At 41.8% G+C, this 26462-nt stretch overlaps 1 protein-coding gene across 2 annotated transcripts in view; it reads right to left on the bottom strand.

Annotated features, from left to right (window-relative positions):
- Window positions 1-11: 11 nt before the first annotated feature.
- zdhhc9 (zDHHC palmitoyltransferase 9) overlaps window positions 12-26462 on the bottom strand; it is a 53646-nt gene continuing 27195 nt past the window's right edge. For both annotated transcript variants that reach the window (XM_074649418.1, XM_074649417.1), the window contains exons 3-10: window positions 23909-24069; window positions 14550-14708; window positions 11656-11793; window positions 11143-11191; window positions 9632-9734; window positions 5049-5152; window positions 4736-4838; window positions 12-4027 (exon numbers count right to left, since the gene is read on the bottom strand). In XM_074649418.1, coding sequence (XP_074505519.1) covers window positions 3845-4027; window positions 4736-4838; window positions 5049-5152; window positions 9632-9734; window positions 11143-11191; window positions 11656-11793; window positions 14550-14708; window positions 23909-24069 — 1000 coding nt within the window. In that variant the 3' untranslated portion in view covers window positions 12-3844. The remainder of the gene's footprint in view (window positions 4028-4735; window positions 4839-5048; window positions 5153-9631; window positions 9735-11142; window positions 11192-11655; window positions 11794-14549; window positions 14709-23908; window positions 24070-26462) is intronic.

A 26462-nucleotide genomic window follows, 5' to 3' on the forward strand; every position in this document is an offset into this window, starting at 1 on the left:
TAAAAGACAAATAATAATAAGACAATATTGTTTATTTACCAGACACATTGATCATGTAAAAAGAAGTGAAGTAAATTGAATGAAATACATATAATCACAGTGCTGACACTTAAAGTGAACATAAATAAAGAGTTCCATCAATGGTATAGTACAGTATCTGTATACATAATGCAATGTAATAGATTGATCAGAGCATTCAGATCTGACAACGTCATGGCATTTTAACACAGGAATCATACGTACAAGAGAGCAGCACGGATCTATCGTTTGCAAAACCTTTTAGAGCGAAAAATTAAACTTCAACCGTCCCTTTTTAAAACCTCCCGTCCCTTCTTTCATCGAATATCAATCACATACATTCTTGCTTCTCGGTGACAGCAACGCAAAGCAATCAAATACACCAAAAACTGTCTTCAAATACTTTCCACAAAGAAAGTTCAGCCACTAAGTTCAGCTTTAGAAACTGTCTTGGTTTAGTACTTCTTATTGGAAAGTTTTCCAAACAAATACTCAGCAGTTACACTTTTTTTTATACTTCACAGAAACAGTACTGCCACACACTTCTTCCATCGGATCTATCTATCTAGGGCTGAAACTATTAGTCAACTAATCGATTAGTCAGAAAATTGATTGCCAACAATTTTTTTAAAGTAGAAATGTTCCAGCTTTCAAATGTAAATATTTTCCGATAATGAATTTAATATTTTGGACAAAATAAACTAACTTATGTCAACTTCAATCTGTCAAATATTCACTATTTTCTGACATTATATAGACCAGATCATAGATCATGTTTTTAATATATTAAGCTTTAAACTGCTCCACCATTAATATGGAAAATAATCAAACAGCTGCCAACAATCGCAGCATCCTAAAATTAATTTCCCACTCTTTGTGTTTAAATCTTTAGGAGAAACTGTGACTTGAATTGTGTCTTCATAATAAATAATCTTGGGCAGATTTCAGAGTCTGATACAATGCTGTTGACACACTAGAACTTCTACACAAGTATATTTCACAAACACTAACTCTGTCTTGCATACAAACACAATCACTATTACAAACCCTTGCTATCAGCTAACATCATTTAAATACTAAGAATAAGCCTCGCTTTCTCTCTCTTCCTCTTTTCCTTTGTGTGGATGCTGTCCCCTCGAGCGATCTGTGACCAAAACAAAAATAAACTCTCCGGCCACACTAAAAGGCTGAAATACATACGGATGTGTGAAAAGAAAAGGAGCTGTCTCTCAGCTTTATTCTCGCTGATAATGAGCCTGCCGCAGACGGCTGCAGTGAAGGCGGCCTCGGGGTGCAACGTAGGGGCTGACTGTCACAGCAAAGATGCAAGGAGAAGGAGAAGAGTTAAATGTGTTTTTTAGGGAGGAGGCAGAAGACGGTAGGAAGAGAGAGGACTCGGATGAAGATCAGCAGGAGGAGGTGCTCAAGCTCACAGGCAGCAGAACTAACACCGACCGCACTTATGCTTAAAAAAAACCCAAAAAAAACTTGCTGCAATCTTTCCTCCGCACCGATCAGCTGACAGCTGTACATCTTTACCTGCTAAAACTATGTACAATTCAACAATGGCTTTGCTTAGTTTTTGTTTCACAAGGTTTAATTCAGTGGTTCCCAACCCGTCAGACCTGTGAACCCTCGAAACCCGGCGATCTCATACGTCTATTCACAGTATTTCATAAGAAAAACGCACAAATTTTATAGTATTATGTGGCATACATTCTTTCCTACTTGGACATTTCAGGTAATACGCTTTTTATTTGCTTTCTTCGATCGAAACCACTCTCTGTATGCCAACTATGAAGCACACAGACAGCAGCTGGTTAGCTTAGCTTATTACACGCCGTTGTTGAATACTCGATTCTGATTGGTTAATCACTGCGGTCTGTTATTTCTTTATAACAGACCGTTGCTATGGACGCAGTTCTGATGTCGGACTCTAGAGGACCGTTTTTGTGTCAAATTATTGATTTATTAAGTAAGTAGCCGTGTAATAAGCGGGATAATGTACAACGAGCCGGTCATTGTTGTGAAAGAAACCCCTTCAGGGCGATGAGAGACCCGGGTTTCTTTCACAACAATGACCGGCTCGCTGTACAGTATCCCGCTTATTACAAGGCTTTGTTGAATACTCGATTCTGATTGGTTAATCACGGCGCTCTACGGTCTTTTATTTCTTTATAACAGACCGTTGTTATGGACGCAGTTCTGATGTCGGACTCTGGAGGACCGTTTTTGTGTCAAATTATTGATTTATTAAGTAAGTAGCTGTGTAATTAGCGGGATAATGTACAGCTAGCCGGTCATTGTTTTGAAATAAACCACAATATAAATAAGCCACATCACCCTGTCGGGGTTTATTTCACAACAATGACCAGCTCGCTGTACATTAACCCTGACTTAGCTGCTAGCCTCTCTACACCTACCAACACCTCTAAACTTCATTCATTATTTTGTTTAATCTGTACAAAAAAGTGTGAAAACAACAGGAAGTCAACAAAGAGTTGATAACAATAACCAAATGTAATTTAACATATTAATTAATTAGCTTTAGAGGTGCTGTTTCCCGTCTTTATGCTAAGCTGAGCTAACCATTTCCTGGCCGTAGCTTTACATTTACTATAGGGACATGAGCATCTTCTCATCTAACCATCTGCAAGAAAGCAAATAAGCCGTTTCCAAACATGTCTAACTCTTCCTTAAATCATCTCGTGACCACTTAAGATTCATCTTGCAACCTCCAGGTTGGGAATCACTGGACTAATTAGAGTATAAACGTTGGCATTTCTCATTTTACCGCTGTATCAGTGGTTAGAACGGATCTCTAGGGCTTCTCTGTTGGTCGACCTCCGTTGCATTTGATGGTGCAACTGTTTTGATAAGGCACTGTTACTACTAGTGTCTACTATCATCAGAAGTCAGGCCTTTTCTCTCTCTCACACGCTGGGACTCTGGCTGAGACTTTTAACTTTCCATCTATTTCAGAGCACCGACGTCCTAACTACATCCTTGATATATATAAAAATGGAAGGACAGGCGTTGGTCTGGATCACTTAAAAAAAAAGAAGTTGTATGTAAGTAACAACAGTATTGAATGCAGCAATATCAGAATACAAGGTAGATTTTAACTTGCCTGCCTGGAAGGAGTCTTTTAGGACATCTCAGCTACGGATTTGTATGTCCTCCTTCCTGCAAGGACATCATGTGTTCTCGCACACTTAACTGGTGTTACGCCTTCTTTCATCAAAAGCTGCTTGTCCAGCCTTCTCATGGTTTGCATAGGGCATGTAATGAGCACAGAAAACTGACTGTATGTATACATGTCCAGAAGTAATATTGTCTTTGCCAGACACTTGCACGGAGTATATTTGAACTGGCCTCTCACAATAAATGTCATTATACAATTTTAAATAAAGAACAAAAGTACTGACAGTCGGAGCGACCCACAGGTTACCTGTGAGGATGTCATACACTTGGAGAGTTTATTTTTCTCTGCAGTTCTTCCAACAGTTTCTCCCCGTGTGTCTTTTCCATGCAGTGTTCAGGAGACAGAGGAAGCTGCTGACGTTCCATTAAATCACTCCCCCCCCCTCCTGCAGGAGTAAATGTCAATCAAACGGCTCTGCAGCTACTGGTGAGGAGAGGAGGGAAGAGGAGGAGCTGCCGCAGAAACGCTGCTCTTCTGGCGGAATGTAGAGCGGGCGTCGGAGAGTAACCGAGTCACCCGCGCAGTAATCACATATTGATTATTAATGTTTCAGTTACTGACCAGGCAGGATGCCGGGGAGGAGAGGCCACGACGACAGCCGAGAGCCGCCTCCTCATGCAGCTAATGGGCCTTGTCCTTGACGACGGATGCTTCAGCATCAGTCTCCGGTGAAGCCAGGGGCGGGACCTTTGGAGCAGGAGGGAGTTCCTCTTTCGGGGAGGCGCTCTTCTCTGCTGAGGCGGCAATGCTCGGCTTGGCATCGTCAGGCGTGTGCTCGTTAGGGATGAGTGGAGCTGTAGTTTTCTGTAGGCGGAGGAAAGAGAGAGAGACAAACTGAGCTGCAGCAAAGCATCACAGAAATGAATACGTGCAAACAACTTGTTAGTTAGCAAGCTAGTTATCTATCACCAAATTACTAGCTATAAATAGTTATCTAGCACTACTTAGCTGCTATCTAACCCTATACAGATAACCATGACATCCCTAATCTGAACCATTCCTTCAATAATGTACCAGCTTCAAAATTAAGATTTTTAACCAGTTCAGTTAGTATCTTTACTGATTTAACAGGCTAACACTTAACATTACATTGTGACGTCAGTTGCCAGGCAACTAGTACAGCCTTTATATTTCAATATGAAAAAGTAGCACAAAACACGGCTAATGATCTATTAGCAGAAAATATAAAAAATGAACAATTATAATGGGATCAACAACACCAATTATGTAAAGAGACACACAATGGCTCCACATCCAGGTGTCTGAAGATGGATTATCAATGTCACTGCTTTCCTCCTCCTCACACACACACACCTCTGTAATTGGTTTAGTTTTCATGTCTGCTCTGTATTCACTATTCGGTGCTTTGCAGCCTCGATCCACTTTGGAGCCAGAGAAGTGTGTGAAGGGGGAGGGTGCAGTGTGTGTGTGTGTGTGTGTGTGTGTCTGTGTGTGTGCGTGCGTGCGTGTGCGTGTGTGTGTGTGTATGTGTGTGTGCGTGTGCGTGCTCACTGTGGTTTGTGACACTGGGTCGCTGCTGCTGAAGGAGGAAGGTGCAGCAGACGAAGCAGAATCCGGCGAATCCTCCCGCATCAGTCCTCTTCTGTCCAAGACGCTGAAGAGAGCGAGACAAGGCGATCAGTCACTAACCGCATCCTGCTCGTTAATCGCCAGGATGACGTACAAATCTAAAAAGTCTAATCTATCACAGGCACTGATACAGAGCTCATTGATAACAGTAGGAAGACGGCACAAACTTAATATAGACAACATGACGATGAATTAAAACAAGGAAGATGTTGGGATTCTTAGACTTAATCTGTACCTCGGGTACGCCGGCCCACAGAGCACCTCGCAGCAGTTTTTGAAGATGTTCTTGTGGCTGTACGGGTTCTGGACTCTGTTCTTTCCCGACCAGGATCCTTTAATCTGGGCAAAAAAAAAACATACACAACATTCATCACCGGAGCAGAATTTCATCCCAAACCACATCCCTGATTTTTCCCTATGCTTATACCTTATTCAAAAGCATAGTTCCATTTTTAGATGTTATTCCCAAAGGCTTGGCTTTGACCTAGTAAAAGGATTCTTGTCAGGGATTTAATGATTCCTGGTTTTAATGGGAACTCAATGTGCCAACGGGTACGAACGAGAAGATTGCAACCGCTTCAATAATTCATTGAAGAATCTGAGAATTCATATAAAAAGGATTCCCCTAGCAATAAATAAAGTACTTACATGCTGTACTGTATGCTGTCAGTCATATGTATTATTTGGCAGCTAACAGGAGGAACATTTTAACCCATAAACATCCGACTGTATCATATACATATTCTGTATTGGCTTATTTCATATTCATATGATGTTTACAGTGAGTGAAATATTCAAACCTAAAGATTTGATGCTGCATGGCTGCACAACTACATCAAATGAAAATATTCTAGATGTCTTGTTCATCATTTTATACACGTACAGTATGTCAGCCTGACATATTTGGTATCTTTGGAATCGCTCCACTCACAGACGCTCAGATTACATACAGGATGCCCCACCCTGTTGTTGGTGGAGCAAAATAAAACGGTTGGAAAGAGAACCTGCAGGCGCTGCTCTGGGCTGAAAACACACTCCCACCTCTTCTGCATGTTTCTGTTTTTAATAAAATGTCAAAATGAACTGCATTTATACATCGCTTTTCTAGTCTCAGCGAGCACTCAAAGAGCTTTACAACACAAGCACCCATTCACACACACACACACATTCATACACTGGTGACAGGAAACAAACATGATTTTAAGTAAGTTACTGCTTTTTATGTTATATTACCATTGATGTGAAAAACAATAACCAGTTATTTCATTATAATTTCTTCAATTGATTTAAGTGTAAATGTAACTAAAAATACAGGTTAGATGATATTTTACCCAAAAACATGCAGAAGAAGAGAAAGTATATTGATAGACATAAATAGTAGAGTGCTGCAGGGATGAAGCATTACAACGGTTCCCTCGACAACAAGCCGACGGGATTTTTCCATTTGGTTTTGGATTATTGCAGAAAAGAAGCTCTGTGCAAACAAACATCTATGATACTTGTACAAGATATTTTCCACAAGTGAACAACACATTTTTGAAGCGTAAATGCAATCACCAGAAGTAAAAAAGCTAACGTTAGGCTATAAACGAACTACAGCACAGCTGCATGAGTCCACGTCATCACCACTAAGCAAAAGGCGGTGTAGTGTTCGGCGTGATGACGTTTAGTAGTCTCATCTATTTACTGACGTATTTGATGTCATAGAACAAAACATTAAAATCTCTTCAGCTTGTGTTAAAGCATCAGTAGGCAGATTGGAGCAAACATGATTTAAAAAAGTTGTTTTTATAAAACGGTCGCTATATCGTGACAGTAGTTCATGAAACAGGTAACTTGAATAAAATCATGTCCCTCTGTGTCCTCCGGTGCTCCTAACGGCATCTGCAAGATTTCACAGACCGGAGGAAAACAAGCAGTAAGAGCTGATCTGAGGTTTGCTGTCCGGCTGCCGTCTATGAGAGACGGCTGTCAATCACTTGCGAACTCCGACCAAACGGTCAAACTAGGCAGCGCTGATCAAATATGAATCAATATTCTGTTACGTTAATGCCATTTTTTTTCTCCTCAGATGTTCTCAGAATCATCTTGTAGTGCACGGTTTAGCTGTAAAATGAGAAAGTTTGTGACGCGGCCGCCATTGTAAAATCTGTTGAAGGAACGCCAAGTTCTGGTCACATGACCGGAGCACAGCCAATAGGAACGCTCTCTCAATGAAATGACCTGTGATTGGTCAAAGTCTCCCGCCACGGGCTAGATGTTCTAAAGCCTGAAAACAGAGCCATGAGGAGGAGCAGAAGTCTAGTTTTCTCTCAGAACACTTGAATTACAATATGCTGAAAGGTTATTATGAAAGTTTTATTCAATGATGCCAAATATATATACTGCCTACTGCAGCTTTAACCACAGACTTTATTTCAGGCATCTAACTAAAAACACATTCAAACAACTCCTTCGGCAATCTATTGACCCGTTAACTAAACAAGGTTTGGCTGGTCCTCCAGCAAGTCAAAGAAAACAGCGTTATTTTTCGTCGCAGTAGATATAGGTCAACAGTCTGGTACTTCAGTACTGCATTCCTACGTGTACTGTCTCTCTGCGTGTGTGTGTCAGTGTGTGTGTGTGTGTAGGAGACACAGTTGACAGAGCATGTGTCATCCTATGGGAGAGACCAGAGCAGCTACAACATTCAAGGTGCCTTCTCTTGTTCGCCCTTACTCCACCATTTCTATCTTCCACTCCGCTCCACCTCCACCTCTCTGCCACAGCAGTATTTTGTGGCAGCGTGCCCGGCCCCTGCAGGTATCGATGCATCTATTAATAGGGCCAATCACAGATATCGAAGCGGCCGGGGATGACAGCCATTGTTTCACCTCCTGGAGCAACATTACGCCGTACTGTAGGTGCACATTGCAGAGCTTCAACACTGATTAAACGAGAAAAAAAATGAGGCCAGCTTTCCCACAGGAAAGAAAAAGGGGAATTATAAATTAATCATTACAACAAAGTACGAGTGCACTCTCTTGCTTTCAGCCATCTAGAGAACCTCCCACCACCACCACCACCACGGCTGCTCTCTGCTTCTCGTCAGAGCCTCTGCAGTCAGATCAGAGCTAACAAAGCCTCCAATAAAGTATACACGCTGTTAACGCCAGCATACACAGACACAACATAAATTACTCCCTTTGTGGATTCATCCACCTCGCAACAGCACATCTCATCTTCTGCTTCACATCAGCCTGACTGTGTGTGTGTGTGGTGACTCAATAATGACTCACTGGTAATGCGATCAAGCAATCAATACTTCTTTTTCCTCATTTAGCCTCACAAGCATCTTCTAAATGTAGCTCGAGTCAGAAACCAGCTGGTCTGTTTTGTTCTTATTTCAGCTCATTTGGGGTTTTTATTAAGAATAGCAGCTCTTCGTGCTTATTTTTAGATCACTAGACGACGTCGGCGGCTCGCTGAGCGGAGAGGAGTCCAAGCATTCGCCAGCCAATTTGTCATATGGCTCCGACTCTGAGCAGATTAAAACATGTTCCTGCTGTACTACTGGCCACATTTTGGTCTCTGTGGTTTGAACTGGATAAAAATAGGGATGTATTACATTTTGAAATACATGGGTCAGTCCCTGCATGTGGTCTATTCTGCCTCGTGTGAAGTCTGATTAGAAAAAAGGAACAACAAACAAAATGTGACACGCTGTGTGTCTGTTTCAACTGAAGTTATAAAAAAAGACTTTCTAGTTTCAGTTCAGATCTTGTTTTTTTCACCGTCTGTTTTCTTTCTGTATTTGCTTTACTGTAGTTTACAATATAATAGGCTTGTTTAACAAGCTACAGTTTACCAGCCCGCTGTCCTTCAGTGCTGACACAGGCCGAGCTGTTGTCAAGGAAACAGCTTTGTAGTCTTAGATATTCTAGTGTTTACACCTCCGAGATGTATGTTTGTCTTTCCAGTCACGTGAAGCCAGGCTGCATTTACACATTTAAAACTGTATTTTATCCTCATTATGACTATTATAGCTTTGACAATTACATTCATCTATAATAATAATTATTATTATAATGATATCAAAGATACGACGGAGTATTAGGGCCACATTGAGGGGGAAAAAAAATTTGAGATTTCGGAAATAAAGTCGTAACATTACGAGAATAAAGTCCTAATATTATGAGAATAAAGCCATAACTTTACGAGTAAAAAAGTCGTAAAATTAGGAGAATAAAGTCATACATTTACGAGAAAAAAAGTTGTAATATTTCGAGAATAAGGTCATAAATTTACGAGAAAAAAGTCGTAAAATTAGGAGAATAAAGTCATACATTCACGAGAATAAAGCCGTAACTTTACGAGTAAAAAAGTCGTAAAATTAGGAGAATAAAGTCATACATTTACGAGAAAAAAAGTTGTAATATTTCGAGAATAAGGTCATAAATTTACGAGAAAAAAGTCGTAAAATTAGGAGAATAAAGTCATACATTCACGAGAATAAAGCCGTAACTTTACGAGAAAAAAAGTCGTAAAATTAGGAAAATAAATTTGTAATATTACGACTTTATTCTCGTAATGTTATGACTTCATTTTCGAATTCTCAGATTTTTTTTTTTCCTCAATGTGGCGCTAATGCCCCGTTGTACAAAGACCAGACTAACCAAAGAATGAGTTAATCCTGTTGGTCTGTATGTCACAGTCATTTGCATAAAGACAGTGTGGAACCTAAACAAACTAGATGCAAAGCAGCATTGTGCCTCACAGGATGATTCAAATCCAAAACAAACTGTAGATGTGACGTCATGCAGTGAAAGATGTACTTACGTCCTCATTGGTGGTCTGGTTCAGAGAGATCAGGTAGGTGTGGAAGCCCGTCAGTCCCACCACCGACCACAGGGTGAAGAAACACACCAACACCTCCAGCACAGTGGACTCCAGTTAAGAAAACAGCAACAGATGTTTTCTGTCCGACACGTGGTCACTGATTACACAGTGGACAGCAGGTGACGGCAGAACGGCAGACAGTTATGTAACAGGACTAAAGCCAGTAGCGGCCAACGAAGGGAACCAAAGCCTTTTTTTTTTTTTTTTAAAGGGTCAAAAGCAGGTTTTCACTGTGCAAAATAGAAAGAACTGACTTCTCAGAGCTAAACTAACCATTCTGCTGTGTGTAGTGTGCGCGCATGCATGTGTAGGGGTGGAGCAAGAGCGCGTGACGAGCGCGGTGTGTGAGTGAAGACAAGCAGGCAGAGGAGCAGAGTACAGCAGAGACTACGGCCCTGGAGACCAAAGCTACGGTCTCCCCCGCGTCCTCCGACCGCGGCCAACACTGTTTAACAGACGGGCTTCACTAGACAGAACTTTGCGGTTTTGGTGCTTCCGTGTAGTTTATGTTGGAGTCTTGTCTGAACAGCGTAGCCACACGCGAGGGCGCATGGGACACCGACCCGCAATGATTTATATGTGCAAGAAGTTACAAACAGTCCCTTTAAAAGGTAGGGTCGACGATGTTGGAAAGCTAGCATAATTTGAAAGTAGCTTCGCCTCAGGAGCTCCGTCTAAACCACCCCCCCCCCCCCCCCCCCTCCCTTCGGGGCTCCTTCCAAGACAACGCCCCCCCCCACACACACACACACATGCACGAGCACCGCCGCATCGTAACTACTTCACAGACACAGAGCGGAGAGAGGACCTCAACTCAACAACGCTACCTCATGACAAGTAACCGCGGCAGTGCTACTGGAGGGCTGAGTTTTCTCTTCCATTCTCCAGGAAACGTGCGGCGGCGACGCGCTTTGAGTTCAGGCTGGTGTACGCCAAGCGTAGAGTACGAGCAGGGAGGCAGGGAGGCATCTGATTGGCTCTTTCCAAGCGCACCGTGAGGCAGTGATTGGTAGACGTTTTTACAGGATTACAGCAGCTACAGATGACGGCTCTTTTCCGCTCCTTTTTCAGAGCTCATCAGTAATGGATCGCTGTCGGGGTGTAAAGACCATTTCAACCAATAGAACAAATAGTGTTTACTGGAGAACATCATCAACCCTGCCTTTAATTTAATTCATTCTTTACACTTTAGCTCTTGTGTTTTTGGTTTGGGAAAGGCTACAAAAAGGATATGTTAAGAAATCCAAGCTTGACTGTGCCTCGTTACAGATGCTAAGCTATTATTTGAAAATCGCTGTTCGGGTAGAGGTTTAGGGAACGGTCGTACTGTAGTCGGGGTGTGATACTTGATGTTTTTCATTTTCTAGTCTAGGAAATCTGGCATACAGTACATGGCCCACACAGCAGCTGTCTTTGTAGTATATACTGTGGTCAATGCTTAAAAAGGATATGTGCCAGGTGTTATCTTCAAAGTGTTCAAAAAGCCATGATCCACCGAACCTGTGAAGAAGAGCAACAGAGACAGAGGAAAGTTAAAAAAGACTTTCTAAAAAATCCCTTCCTTATTCATTTTCTCTGTACTGAAAAGACAATTACTCCAGTATTAAGATAACAAGCCCGGAGCTAATTATCCTGACTAGAAACACACTGTTTCCTCGTCTCTCTGTCTTCCTGCTGTCTGCGTTGGGTGGAACAAGGAAGCAGGAGGATGAGGATGAAAGAGGAATCATGTCAAGCTGTCAGTTGCTGTTGGGCTTCGTGTCACGCTGCAGGAAAAGCCTGGTCGGAATTAGGTCATAGTTTCAGCACATGTGCATGTGTTTGCATATGCGCTAGAAGCTACGAGCGAGCTTTCTGTCACAGGTCGTGCTTCCTGTTTTGTCATATTCTTTTATCTATCCATGCACTATTCTCCCACATGTTTGTTCCTTCCGACCGGACACATGACTTGACAGGATACTCACGCATCACCACGTGGACGATGTCGAAGGTGAAGATATAAATGGTGAGCAGGGAGAGCGACAGGGTGAACATGTAGAAGTAGCGGTAGTTCCTCTTGCCCACACAGTTGCCGACCCATGGACAGTGGTGATCGAAACGGTCTGTGAAGAAGAGAAGAAATAGTCTTTGTATAAATATGTAAACTGTACCAGAGGCTGCACACAACTTTTCATAAAATACACACTTGTGGAAATCAAAACAAGTGTTAAAAATACACCGCATTGTCAAAGACAGCATTGTGCATCAGTTACTGTAAACCTGCAGTCTAAATATAGAATCACTTCCTCTTTGCAACTATAATGTGGAGGAGAGCCAGATGAAAGCAGGACAGGGTCAAACAGACAGGTGTGTCTGTTGGAGTTTCACAACATTATACAGTAGAAACGCAAGACGTGAAGCAGCCCGTAGATATAAGGTCAACATAAATAGATATCAACTCATACATTCTGGTTTTGCCCGAGACTCTCAGGTTACTGGTCCTCCATTTTTGGATACTCTATCCGAAATACTTGAAAGACCAATAGATGCAAATGCTCTAACAGCCATTTCTGGTATCCACAATGTGAAGACGATCGTCTTCCTATAGGGCACAGTCAGATTGCATCGCTTACGTCACTCTTTTAGCCCGAAGACTCATCTTACTCAGTTGGAAGCAGGCTACTCCTCCCTCCTTTAAACATTGGATCAGACATACACGACAATTTTTGAAGCTAGAAAAGATAAGATTTGCTCTACGAGGACCTAAAGGATCATTTTAGCAGCGTATGGCGACCTTTCAGTACATATCTGCTCGAGCAGCTGTGAGATTGTAGTATGGTTTGTTTTGATCATTTGCTATAGAATCTCTAAGCCGCCGCGCACACATACAAACAGTTTTGTTTTGTCTTGCTTTGGAGGAATGTGTTGTTTGGTCTCCTGGAAAATAATACACAGAAAAACACTCACATGTAAACAATTAATCTTATTATTATAATGGCCAAATTCCATATCCATAAATGTAAATTCACATTCAGTTGGTTGGTCCACCACTTTCATTCAGACTGAAATATCTCAACAACTAATGGATGAATTGACCTGTAATTTTGTACAAACACTCATTGTCTCCAGAAGATGTTATGCATGCTGACGTTAGCATTTAGCTCAAAGCACCATAAAACACAGCCTTACAGAGCTGTAGCATGGATGGAGACTGTTTTGCTGTTTCTCAATTTGCATTCTTCCGTGCTTACATGTGCTATTTTGAGTGCATACGTGTGTTCACACTGACAAGTATGGCAAAATGAATTGCACTATGAATACCTGCATGGTGTTAACATAATGGTCAAAAAGTTGGGTGTGGAACGCTGGACACTTCTCACCCTCAAAAGGCTACGCAGCGGAAGGACAGGGACCAGCAAACTTGTGAAAATGGCTGAGATTGGTGGCGTATTTTCCCCTCCGTGAAACAGTGGGCACACACAAAAGCATGTAAAAGTAAAATCACGTTCATTTTTATTCAGTTTTACTTCAATTGTCAAGAGAGCAAACAAGCCGGCAGATATTTTGTCGGGCGGCAATCGCGGTCAAAAGTTGCCATCAAAAGTCCGTCAAGTTGCAGTTTGCCATTAAAAAAGATTTGAGACAACACTACCCTGTCAAGATTCACGCACTTCGCAAATATCCGAAGTGAAGTTCAAATTGATAGACAGCATTTGTCTTGTTATAAATAGTCCCCCTCAGTTTTTAGATCACATATAGAGTGCAGCAGGACAATAATCCTCTACCCTGTTCACTCAATACTGACGTAAAAACCTTTAAATTAAAGCTGAAGCACTCTACTAGCTTCATAATCAATCTAAATTGCAAAAAAAAAAAAAAGAGATGTATGCAGCGATACAGAGGTCTGGAGCCAGGCGAGCACTTTACCCCCATAGTTATTGTTTTATTTCAGCTCCAGTGTTGCTGCATACAGAGCTACAGCAAATCTCCAAATACTCACAGGCTATACTGTACATCAGACATCTGATAATATATCAACCAGAGACATGGCTCTGGGTATAAACAAATACAGGTTGTGAAGCAGTTTGGCTGTTTTTGTTTTTTTTATTATGCTGCATCTTCTGTGAGAGACTTTAACCCGCTATAAACAATGTCAGGTTGAGGAGGAGAAGATATGACTGCAGTAAAACTGAGGCATGCTGCTGTGTCATGCTTGGACTATGTGTGTGTGTGTGTGTGTGTGTGTGTGTGTGTGTGTGTGTGTGTGTGTGTGTGTGTGTGTGTGTGTGTGTGTGTGTGTGTTCCTACAGCAGGTGGACACAGGTGAACCAGTGTTCACAATGACTGAGCACTTATTCCCTCACTGAGCCTCCACTGTCTCCTCTCATATCGCCTATGAGTCTACGCTCCCTTCAGACGCATTCCTCAATCATCAGAAGCCAAATCACTGTTATTCCGCAGGGTTGAGAGATGAACAGCTACACACACATTGCACAACACACACACACACACACCACAACACACACACACACACACAGTTCAAACCGCCTTAATAATTCAAAGCATATTCCATAAAAACACTCCCTGTGAAGTTTTTGGTTTCATTTGATTCAGTTTTCTGAAACTTTTTGCACCCCGTCTGCTGCGTCCAACGTTTATTTATAAAGCTATGATTTCTTATTTTTTCATTATAGTGACAAATGAAGGCAGAGAGGTAATTAAGATCCAGGCTTCAGTACACGTCAAAAAGCTATTTTTCAACCACAAAAACATAACTCACCTTTCTATTTCTGAAAAACTGAAATAAACCGATTTCAATGAGCTGTCTTCTCACTTTGTATAAAGCCAGTGACGGCGGATCAGAGGACATTTTACTTACCGACGCAGTTGTCACAGATGCTGCAGTGAGACGCTCGAGGTGGTCGGAAGATCTTGCAGGTGTAGCAGTACTTGAGTTTCACGATCTGGTTGTTGATCTGAACATTGCGGATTCGAGGTGGGGGCCGCTGCCCCGCGGGGACGTTCCCGTTGGCGGCCTCTGTGGAAACAGGACAACATTCATTAGTAGGTGTCGGCAATCTTGATCGCACGATAACTTATTATAAAAGGTGTTATTTAATCGCAATCTAATACAACAACACCACAAACTATATCCTCAAAAATCACAAATTAAAGAATAACTTCAGTATTTTTCAACCCTGTTTGTGTCTAAGTGACTAATGGGGACAACTCTTTTTGAAATTGGTCCAGTATTGAGAGAGAACGCCGCAGTCCCCAGCCGCTAAACGAGCTGTAATGTAATCATTTGGGGCAACCTGGTACCATCAGTTTACGTCCACTAAAAGTTCTTGTTTTTGCCACCGACAGGCTCAGATTGTTATTATAAGTGTCTGACAACATCAATGGAAAGGACCCTACAGAGACATTAAACCTTTTTTCTTACTTTTCACTTTCCGTTAGTTATTGTCATGTGACTTGTTGCTGGAAGACAACGGTGAAAACGTGAGTGGAGAGAGGAGTGCTGGATGGTGTTGTTAGAGTTTGTTGTGTTGGAGTACAGAAAGCGTAGCTTAGTGTTATCTCAGGGGTCAGCAACTTTTACTATCAAAAGAGCCATTTTACGCAAAAAAAAATAATCTGTCTGGAGCCGCAAAACATTTGATCATTGTGATAAAGGTAACACAGTTTATAGTCTAAGTATATAGCATATAAGTCTAATGCAGTGAGGGCCAAAGAGACAATGTACTACGGAGTATTAGGGCCACAATGAGGGAAAAAACATCTGAGATTTACGAGAATAAAATCATAATTTTACGAGAATAAAGTAAAAACTTAACGAGAAAAAAAGTCGTAATATTACTAAACTTTATTCTCATAAAACTAAGACTTTTTTCTCTTAAATTTCTGACTTTATCCTCATAATATTACGACTACTTTTTCTCGTAAACGTTTGATTTTATTCTCGTAATATTAGGACTTTATTCTCGAAATCTCAGATTTATTTTTTTTCCTCAATGTGGCCCTAATACTCCGTCATATCGTCGTACCATAGACCTACAACAATGATAAATAAAAATGAAAATGTAAACACAAAACATTTATCAATTTCCATTTTTAAAAATCCACAGGGAGCCACTGGATACGGGCTAAAGAGCCGCATGTGGCTCCGGAGCCGCCGGTTGCTGACCCCTGTGTTATCTAAAAGATTTACAATGTCATGGCTGAATATTTAGCTGATTTCAACAATGTGGAGACGACGCAACATTTCGCAGCGAGACTTCTCAGAGCGAGACAAACAGACCAGATCAAGCGAAAGGAAAGAAGAACGTTTTATTTCTCTGTAGGGTCCTTTCCATAATGTTGTCAGACACTTATAATAACAATCTGAGCCTGTCAGTGGAAAAATCAAGAACTTTTAGTGGACGTAAACGGACGGTACCATGCTGCCCCAAAGGATTACATTACAGCTCGTTTAGCGGCTGCCCTCTGCAGCGTTCTAAAAATACCGAAGTTATCCTTTAACTCATCTGACAGTGGTTACACAAATAATGAACATTATAAGCTCTAGAAAATGTATCCTGCAGCCCTGTTGCAGCTGGATTGCATTAGACTGTACAGGTCTTAGACAGTGAGAGATGTGAGATTCAGTGACAAGGACAAGAAAAAAATAGGACGTAAATCTTGACAGCTGAACCTTGAGTGTGTCAGTGAATGACATCTTTGGCTCGATGCAGTATTAATGATGGTGGATTTATGCGTAATCGCTACTGAGCTGTTGATATTATTTATTAGCAACACTATAACGCGGTGTCCTGCTCTGTTTGGGCTTCAACTAACCTTCCTAACACTGAAATATCTTTTAGGTGGTTTTGTTTCTGCAGTCGACAAAGAAAAACAACATTATCACACATTCACTTTCCCTGGCAATTCAGATCTTTCTGATTATGTAGCACTGCAGGAGCCGAGAGTGCAGAGAGGCTGGCTAATGACCAGAGGGCTGCTGGATCTCTCCGGAGAGCAACTGTTAGGGAGAAATCCACCATTAACATGCTCCACGGGGAAGGCATGAATGTGGAGGTAATGGAAAAGACAAAGCATGCTCATTTGACTTTCTGGGGATAAAATAAGATAAGAAATGTGGCATTTGTGGAAATTAAATTATGTGAATGATCATACTCTGTTATGTAAAACAACCGTTTCTGCATAAATAAATCAGTGAAACTAGCACGCCTACAAGCTTGCATCAAAACCATCCATCTACAGACATAAAGATTGTGAAAATGTACTTTATCTGACAGTGCAAATGGCTCCGCATTATGAATCCACTGAATGTAGGATTAGTGGCTTTCAGGATAAACCAGCGGAGAATAAATTAATGAGTCATCACTCACAGGGAATGATGCCACTCCCTCGGGTAACAAAGCTCTGTCTGCTAGTGGCATTATATATTCCAAGAGGATGCCTCTCCTCCTATTAGCATTCCCCCTCGGGACTTGTGGCTAACAGGCTGAGAGGACGGAGCGTCGAGGAAGCAGCGGCGGCTTCATCAACATGCCTGCCTCGGCCTCAGAACGAGATCCCAACCTGGCTGTTATCTGTTAGCACGCCCACAGCTCATAACAGCAAACAGCTACCCTAACACATTAACAAACATACTGTATACGGAGGTACAAGAGTGGGACGGAAGTTGTTAAATTAAGTGCTTCATTTAGGCTGCTTCAGTGCACATTCTCTTCACAGTCATGTGATCCATTTCAGCATTTAAGTGATGAATGTCTATTTTGGGAGATTTGTTGAGATGTGTTTGGTGGAATGGAAAACATTTTACCAAAAAAGGTGCACACATATTTAGCGTATTAAAGGGTAGGGTCGGTAATGCTGAGAAACTAACAAGAGTACACTAGATTCTAAATATGAATCCATAAAAACAAGACCAGTGTTGCCAACTCTTTTACAATGAAAGTAGCAGCACTAGCTCCAAAAGACCCGAAATCTGAAGTCGGCAACAGTGACGGTCCGTCCCTCCAGGCCTCCCTCCAAAGCCACTCCCCCGACATTATCATTATGAACGTAAATGATGAACATGGCTGTTGTTAGTACTCACAGCTGTAAAGCTAGCAGCTTGTGGAAGGTGACGGGTAATGAGTGCACGGGCAGAGAGGGGGGCTTCCATGCTTCGGTGAGAAATATTCGAAGGTTTCGAAGCTTCGCGGAGCAGCGTGGCGGAGCAGCGTGGCGGAGCAGCGTGGCGGAGCAGCGTGGCGGAGCAGCGTGGCACTGCGTGGCGCAGCAGGCTGACATGTTCTTCTGTCCATTTCCATCTCCCCTGTTTCAGTGCCCAGGGCAATGCCGCTGACGCACTACTGCACACACACGCATCTCTACACACAACAAACAGCGATATCCGTCTGAAAATAACTAATAATAATTAACTAGAATGGCACTCGGAGAGCGCAGACCTCCGCCCCCCCTCTCCATTCAGCTTGCGCCATCATCCACGTGTATTTTATGTTTATGTTGAGATCAGCTGTACTGTAATCAGCTGTAATTTCATCCATCCCCCCCCGCTCTCTCTTTGAAGGAAGAAGGCGGGGTCATGCGTCTGATCGGAATTCTTAAAAAATATTCCTGAATCCGGATCATGATCCAGATCGCCACCAAAATCTCATGGATTGTTCATTGTGCCACACCCCACCCCTCCAAAAACGTTCATTCAAATCCATCGCAGACTTTTGGAGTTATCCTGCAAACGGACAAACAAACAAACCAAAAAACAAACCAACGCCGGTGAAAACATTACCTCCTTCCTAGGCCTTCGGCCTTGGCGGAGGTAATAATGTTGAGGGATTATTCCTTATTTCATGGGCTATTTTGGAATTTATATATTATTATTACATACTTATATAAAAAAAACGAAGCATTTAAATAGTGATTTGGAGGTTGAATACCATGGCAACGGTTGAAGTTACAAAGCTTCGAAGCATTCGGGTCAATTGTATTTGAACAGCACGACCAACCCAACCTTTAATTTGTCTCACTTCTCTGCATTTGACGGCTTCCCTAAATTAAATATCTTTTGGTTTTAGACTGTTGATCTTGCAAAAAAAGTAAATTTGAAGACATCACGTCTTGGGCTCTGGCAACGTATGAGGACGATTATTAAAAAGACTAAACGATCAGTGAAAATAAAAAATAATCAACACATTTATCAATAATGAAAATAATCATTAGTTGCAGCTCTATTCACATAAAGAATCCCCAAATAGGATTTCCTCACATAAACGTACATGCCGGAGCTGAACAGGTCATCACGGCCACAGCTGGTTAGACCAGAGAGCCATTGTCATCCGGCGAGTGGTATGAGTCACAGTCATGATGAGAGAAGCGCTGGCTACCAGCTAACCCTGTTCTCAGAGGACCGGCTGCCTCAGCCTTGCTGCTTTTACAGCCCTCCTCTGTCACCAGCCGAGACCAGCCTCCACCCCACGCCTCTCGACTGGAGTGAGAGAGCCCGAGTGATGGCTGAAGGACACCGTGAATCTTTAACAGAGACAAAGAGTGAACATTGAACAGCCACACAGGCAGACAGGGAGGGAGGGAGAGAGGGCTGTTGCAGAATAAAAGCTTATTGCTTCAGATATAAAGAGCGTGTGGACAGCACAGGAAGTGGGCAACAAAAAAATCACTATTTCTAAAGACAACAAGGCGGGTTTATTTTTGGTCTGCAAAGGCTTTGTTGTCATTATGATACAGCATATAGTTTGTTTTACATAATGAGACAACATGATCCCCTGTAATGAATGTGTGTGTTAGACTGAGCGCCACTTCCACGGACGAGCACACCCAACCTTCAGCGACTTAAAGAATAACAAACATGAATAAACCAACAGCTCTGAGGCGGTGTGCTCACTGCTTAACTAGCATATATACTGAAGTATTTATGCCTCCAAAATACTTTCACATGAGCTACTTCCAACTAATTCGCAGTCCAGAACTTTGGACTAGGGATGTTAATAATTAACCGTTTAACCGTTAACCGACATTAAGCATTTTAATCGATTAACGCTATCGGTTAAATCGGTTAAAAGAAATATTCAGAATTAATTAAAAAGCTGAGAAAAACACCGAGGAGCGGCTCGTCTCTTTAAGGAGCCGGAGTTGCAGATACAGGAAGTTGGCTCCCGTCTATCGCTCGCTTGAGCAAAACGAGTTGTAGCCTCGTAGCATTTACCCACCGACAAATAAACTGTACACACACTGTCTGCTACACCTACGTTTACAGCTAGAACGCCACCAACAAACCTACACTCCCCACCGCCAAACACACACGGACTGTCGGACACTCGTAAAAGTTACGCCGCAATGACAGAGCGGCGGCGAGCACGAAGATACCAGCAGAGCTACAGCTGCTCACTGTTTGTGGGACAATCGCTATCGTTACGCAGCGCAGACAGAAAAATCTGCTAAACTAAATTCAATGTGTGGTGGAGACTGTTACTGGAAACGTGGCTGCATGTCCGCGACACTACACACAGCAGCGTGGCTGCTAGGTTAACTATCCTGACGGTGAACTGGAGACTCAGTTGTCTGTTGTGCTCCTACACTGCAGCTGGCGCACCGCTGCATGCAAGGCACTAATCTTGTCGGTTAACGGTTAATAATCGGTTAACAAGGGGTCGGTTATCGGTTAAGAATTTTTTTCAAAACTAGCATCCCTCGTCTGGACGTAATTTTATACAAAAAAGAAGAACCTAGATGATGATGATGTAACAGCACATGAACTGTAATAACCATTTGTCCTGTTGTTGACTTGACATTTGAATGGATGTAGATAAGGGGTTTGTGCCTGGTGGTATTATCAGTACTGATTGTGCACAATGCATGCACACTTCAAGGTGAGGCGCTGGACTGCAATCACACAAGAAAAGGTGAGACCACACGCTACTTCAATCCTGCCAACAATCTGCAGTGGATCTCAACAGTATTACTGGAGGTGCATGAATAAGGATGCTGCTGGGCTTTCCTTCCAATCAATAAATTGGTGTTGCCATATACAAATGTTCTTCAGATTCACACAACCATAGTATGTCTCTAATTCAAGTCAAAGTCCCAAGGTTTGTAAAGATACAAAAAATTTCATGCAAACTTACATGGATGTGTTTATATTATGGATCTATGTGTCTGAAAGAGGGCTGTCAATCGATTCAAATATTTCATCGCGTTCAATCTAATGATTGTCTATAGTGATTAATCACACATTATCTGTTCAAAATGTACCCTACTTGATTGGTATTTAATACTCTTATCAACATAGGAGTGGGCAAATATGTTGCTTTATGCAAATGTATGTATATATTTATTATTGTAACTCAATTAACAACACAAAATAATGTCAGATATTGTCCAGAAACCCTCACAGGTACTGCATTTAGCATAAAACAATATGCTCAAATCATAACATGGCAAACTGCAGCCCAACAGGCAACAACAGCTGTCAGTGTGTCAGTGTGTTGACTTGACTATGACTTGCCCCAAACTGCATGTGATTATCATAAAGTGTGCATGTCTGTAAAGGGGAGACTCGTGGGTACCCATAGAACCCATTTACATTCACATATCTGGAGGTCAGAGGTCAAGGGACCCCTTTGAAAATGGCCATGACAGTTTTTCCTCGCCAAAATTTAGCGTATGTTTGGAGAGTTATTTAACGTCTAAACGTATTTAATGTCTAAGTTGACGTGGTTGGTACCGATGGATTCCTTTTTTAGTTTCATATGGTGTCAGCATCTTCACTCTAGCTTTAAAACTGAGCCCGCTACAATCTAAAAATCTCAAGTTGTGTTAATGTGTTAAAGAAATTAGCGGCGTTAAAACGACTTTGTGTTAACTCGCAATTATCGTGTTAACTTTGACCGCTCTAATCTGAAATAAAGTTGAATTGAATTGAATATAAATGTTTATAATCTTTTAAATTTTCTTTTCTCTTCCTGTAAACGGTTTCAAATGTTTTGACTCATCCTGCACTCGCCACACTGGACATATAAAACTGCACGTCACCGTTTGTGGGTCGTAGTAGCTAAGAAAGCAATATGTAGGAAGAGAAGCGTGTTTGGATATCAGACTCTCTGTCACTGCACTGCAGCAGCACATGCAGATGAACGGCAAAAGACTGCTGGATGACTTCTCGAAAACACCAGCGGACTTTTACCGGCGGGTGAGCGGGGGGGCTCCAGGCGCCATTCATCTGCATGTACTGCCCGCGGCAAAGTTTTGATCTAACAACAGGTGAGGTGTGTGTGTGTGTGTGTGTGTGCGTGTGTGTGTGCGTGTGTGTGTGTGTGTGTGTGTGTGTGTGTGTGTGTGTGCGGAGCCAGCAGTCCTCTATAGCTCACCTATCACGCTAAACAGCTCGCACACGTTTTAGTGGTCCAAACAAATGCGAAGGATTTCATTTAAATCCCTCTTATAACTGTACACCTCTCAAGTATTCTGTTTCACTGTGAGATACGTCACAGTACAGCAGTTAAGAAACACTCTAACTTCCGTTTCACAGGGACTTTAAACACGCATTTCTTTTACCACTTGGGAGCAGCGAACACAAGCTACTCAACATCGACATATTATCACCTTCTAATTTGATATGACAAGCTTGGTAGGAAACAGTTTATATATTGTTTACACAGCCAGCAGTTACGGAGCAACATTGTCATTCATGTGGAGTCGTGTTTCTGACCACCTGATGAATCTAAATCCAATATTCACTGTTCTTTTAGCTCTGTTTGTTGATCTCTACTACCAACTCTTGAGAGAAAAATATCTCTGACTCTTTAGCTGCTAAATGCTCCACTATGTTCAGCAGCCAGTCGCCAACTGTGTCTGTCTGCTGGTTGATGTTTGGTAGTGTAAATTTAAAATAGCTGCCGGCTGTGGCCAAAAACAACACTAAGAGAGCGACCCAAAACAGTGCATTTGCAGTCAGACGGCTAAACAATGAGCAGAAACTCACTATGACGCTCCATGAGGCCGAGGGGGGAGCTGCAGATTCAGGTGATAATTCTCTGTAGGTAGCGACCCCTTTCACACTGGGTTTCACATTGTCATTTGTTGCATTGTAATTCTAAAAAATATTGATTATAGCAGCTTTAAGATATGTCTTCATTAAAGCACTGACACTATCACAAAAACAGAATGTGATAAATGTACGGAAAACTTGTTAAGGGGATCTTTAAAGGCCACAAAGTCTTATTTTCTCAATCTTGTTCTTACTCTGAGTGATGAGATTCTAAAGGCACGCTGACAAAGTCAGAACTGTTCATATAAGAGATTTCTGTATTTGTGTTTTTTTTTCTCTGTGCTCTTCTGACTTCTGTCTGGAGCCGCAAAACATTTGATTATTGTGATGAAGGTAACACAGTTTATAGTCTAAGTATATAGTATAGAAGTCTAATGCAGTGAGGGCCAAAGAGACAATGTACCACGGAGTAGTAGGGCCACATTGAGGGAAAAAAAATTGGAGATTTCCAGAATAAAGTACTCGTAATATTATGAGAAAAAAGTCCTAATGTTACGAGAATAAAGTCATAACTTTACGAGGAAAAAAGAAAATAACACGTACAATTACTACTTTACAATATTATGATTCTATTCTCATAATATTACAACTTTTTTTCTAGTAAACCTATGACTTTATTCACGTAACATTGAGACTTTATTCACGTAACATTGAGACTTTATTCACGTAACATTGAGACTTTATTCTCGTAATATTATGACTTTATTCCCGTAATATTATGACTTTATTCACGTAACATTGAGACTTTATTCTCTTAATATTATGACTTTATTCTCTTAATATTATGACTTTATTCTCGAAATCTCAGATTTATTTTTTTTCCTCAATGTGGCTCTAATACTCCGTCGTACCGTCGTACCATAGACCTACAACAATGATAAATAAAATTGAAAATGTAAACAAAAAAACAGTTATTCATTTCCACTAATGTTTTTATAAATCCACAGAGAGCCACTGGATAGGGGTTAAAGAGACGCATGTAGCTGCGGAGCCGCAGGTTGCTGACCCCTGGCCTCTACATACCAGTATGTTTTTCTAATTTTGATTATGCTAATTCAGTCATGAATATTAGATATCACAGAGAAAGACCTGAAGACAAGTTTTTAGGGGAAATACTGGGGAGACGAGAGCTTAGGTGAATAAGAAAATAAGTTGCTTAAACTCACCAATTTCCATCTCGATGAATGTGGCTTCCTCTGGGAGAGCCCGCGGCAGCACCCCGGGGTCGCTGAAGCTGGTCCTCAGCAACATGGCGATGACGAAGAGGAAGAGCACGATGGCGAAAACTGGGATGGCAGGAGACAGATGGACAGCCAGGTACGGACATCTGTAGGAGAATGAAGATAGAAAAAAAGATTAAGATCCAGTCTAAAAGCAGGTAAAGGTTCTCAGAAAGGTGAAGAGGGGAAGCTGTGATGTCACAGTTAGGCTACCTTCGGGTCTGAGAAGTGAAGCCAATTCTGAAGTGCCTTAAACCTGCATTCTGTCTAACAGCCAGCAGGGGGCGACTCCTCTGGTTGCAAAAAGAAGTCTGATTGTATAGAAGTTAATGAGAAAATGAGCCTACTTCTCTCTTGATTTATTACCTCAGTAAACATTGTAAACATGAGTTTATGGTCTCAATCGCTAGTTTCAAGTCTTCTTCAATACAGCATGATGTTCATTTAGTAAATGATGGTCCCATTTAGAGTCAGATAGACCATAAAGCAGGGGATGCTTTAGGGCTTAGTGGCTACCTTGGGATTGACAGGTCGCTACCACAGCGTTGTCCGGTCTGGGAGTTGTCTGTGTTTTTGTCTTACAACTTTAAACCTGATTAAATCTTATTCAGCGTTCAGTTGTACATAGCTCCACCCTCTCTTGTCACTTCTGGTTGCAAAAAAAACCAAGATGGTGACGGCCAAAATGACGAACTCGAGGCTCCAAAACAGCAGTCTACAAACCAATGGGTGACGTCCCGGTGACTACGTCCACTTCTTATATACAGACGATGTTTACAACAGAACTGTAAGTGAAAAACGTTTGTGTCTCGCTTCGTCATGATGAGAGCCGCTACGTTTAGTCCATAAACGAATGTCAAATTAAATTAAACGGTCGCAAGATTATTAATCAGCAATTATTTCCATAACTGATTAATCGTTTATGTAATTTCTTTTTCTGGTTCCAGCATCTACAATGTGAGTATTTGCTGCTTTTTGGTTTTGTTTTACATCATTGTGAACAAAATATTTTTTTGTCACCTTGAACCTGAGGAAATGAGATGGACATTTTATAGACAAAACATTTAATAACTGCCAGATAAATTGAATCATTAGTTGCAGACCTAAATTTCATACCAAAAGTCATACTTTTTGAAGTAAAATATTAAATATTTTTGCATCACAGCTACACATGACGACTGCAGACAACAACCTTAACAGAGGAGATCAGGCAGGCGAGCTCTGTTTTGTCTTTCAAATCTCTTTTAAATACGGACTTTATCAGAATTGTTTTCTCTTAAATCGGTTATTATTATGATATTATTCTACTTGTTGTTACTGTGTTTTAATGCTTCATACCTTACTTGTCAATATTACTGTATCAACCCTATTTCTATTTATTACTACCTGTTAATTTATCTTGCTTTTTATGTCTTTGTAAAGCACTTTGTAACGTGTTTTTGAGTGCTATGTAAATAAAGTTATTATTATTATTAACAGAGGTGGGAGAGCGTTCTCACAAAGAGCATGTGCAGAGAGGTCACAACACGACAATGTACATATTCTGAACTGGTGTTTCAGAGCAGAAGGTCATGAACCGTGTGAGCTGCCCTTTCTCGGGACCGTGTGTGGAAGTCGTGGCCGTGAATAAACAACGCAATGCCACACTTCCCCCCCTCACCTTCTGGAGGAATGAGCGGAGAAACATTAGCATAACTCCGTTTGCCGTGGCCATTGAGATTAGAGCCAGCAGGGCTCCACCGAGACGGCCTGCTGCTCAGAGCGATAACAGATGTGAGCTGCAGAGCAAAGTGCTGCGACAGAACAGAACAGCAGCAGCAGCAGCAGCAGCAGCAGCGAAGGCTTCTGCATGAAGTTATTAATAGTTAAACTGTGCGGCCTCATCTCCCTCCCAAGTGGCCGGGATCATATATTCATAATGCAACGCCAATGTTGCACTACAGGGTTGCAAGGTATTGGGCCATATCCTGTACAAGACTAACTTTTGTACTGCGTGTCATGCATAAACCCTGCATAAACCCTGCACGCACACACACACACACACACACACACACACACACACACACACACACACACACACACGACACACACTCTGCTTCATTTCATGGAAGATGAGAATTTGCGTTTTTTTAGTTTAGTTTAGCAGGTTGTCCGCTGTGTGTCTGACCGGCGTAACGACACTCTGTCTGTCCGGATTAACGATAGCGATTGTCCGACAAACAGTGTGTGTGTTTGTGCTACATTAGCAGCTCTAGCATTGCCGGTGGCTCCGTGCTCGCTGTAGCCACACACTTACGTTCCGTCAGCGGGGCGGAACTTCAGCGAGTTTCCGACAGACTGTGTTGTCGGTGGCGTTATAGCTGTGATCGTAGGTGTAGCAGATAGTGTGTGTACAGTTTATTTGTCGGTGAATAAATGCTACGAGGCTACAACTCCTCCGCTCAAGCGAGCTATAGACGGGAACCAACTTCCTGTATCTGTAACGCCAGCTCCGCCTCTT

Source organism: Sebastes fasciatus, chromosome 10 (genome assembly GCF_043250625.1).
Source record: "Sebastes fasciatus isolate fSebFas1 chromosome 10, fSebFas1.pri, whole genome shotgun sequence".
Lineage (NCBI taxonomy): Eukaryota > Metazoa > Chordata > Actinopteri > Perciformes > Sebastidae > Sebastes > Sebastes fasciatus.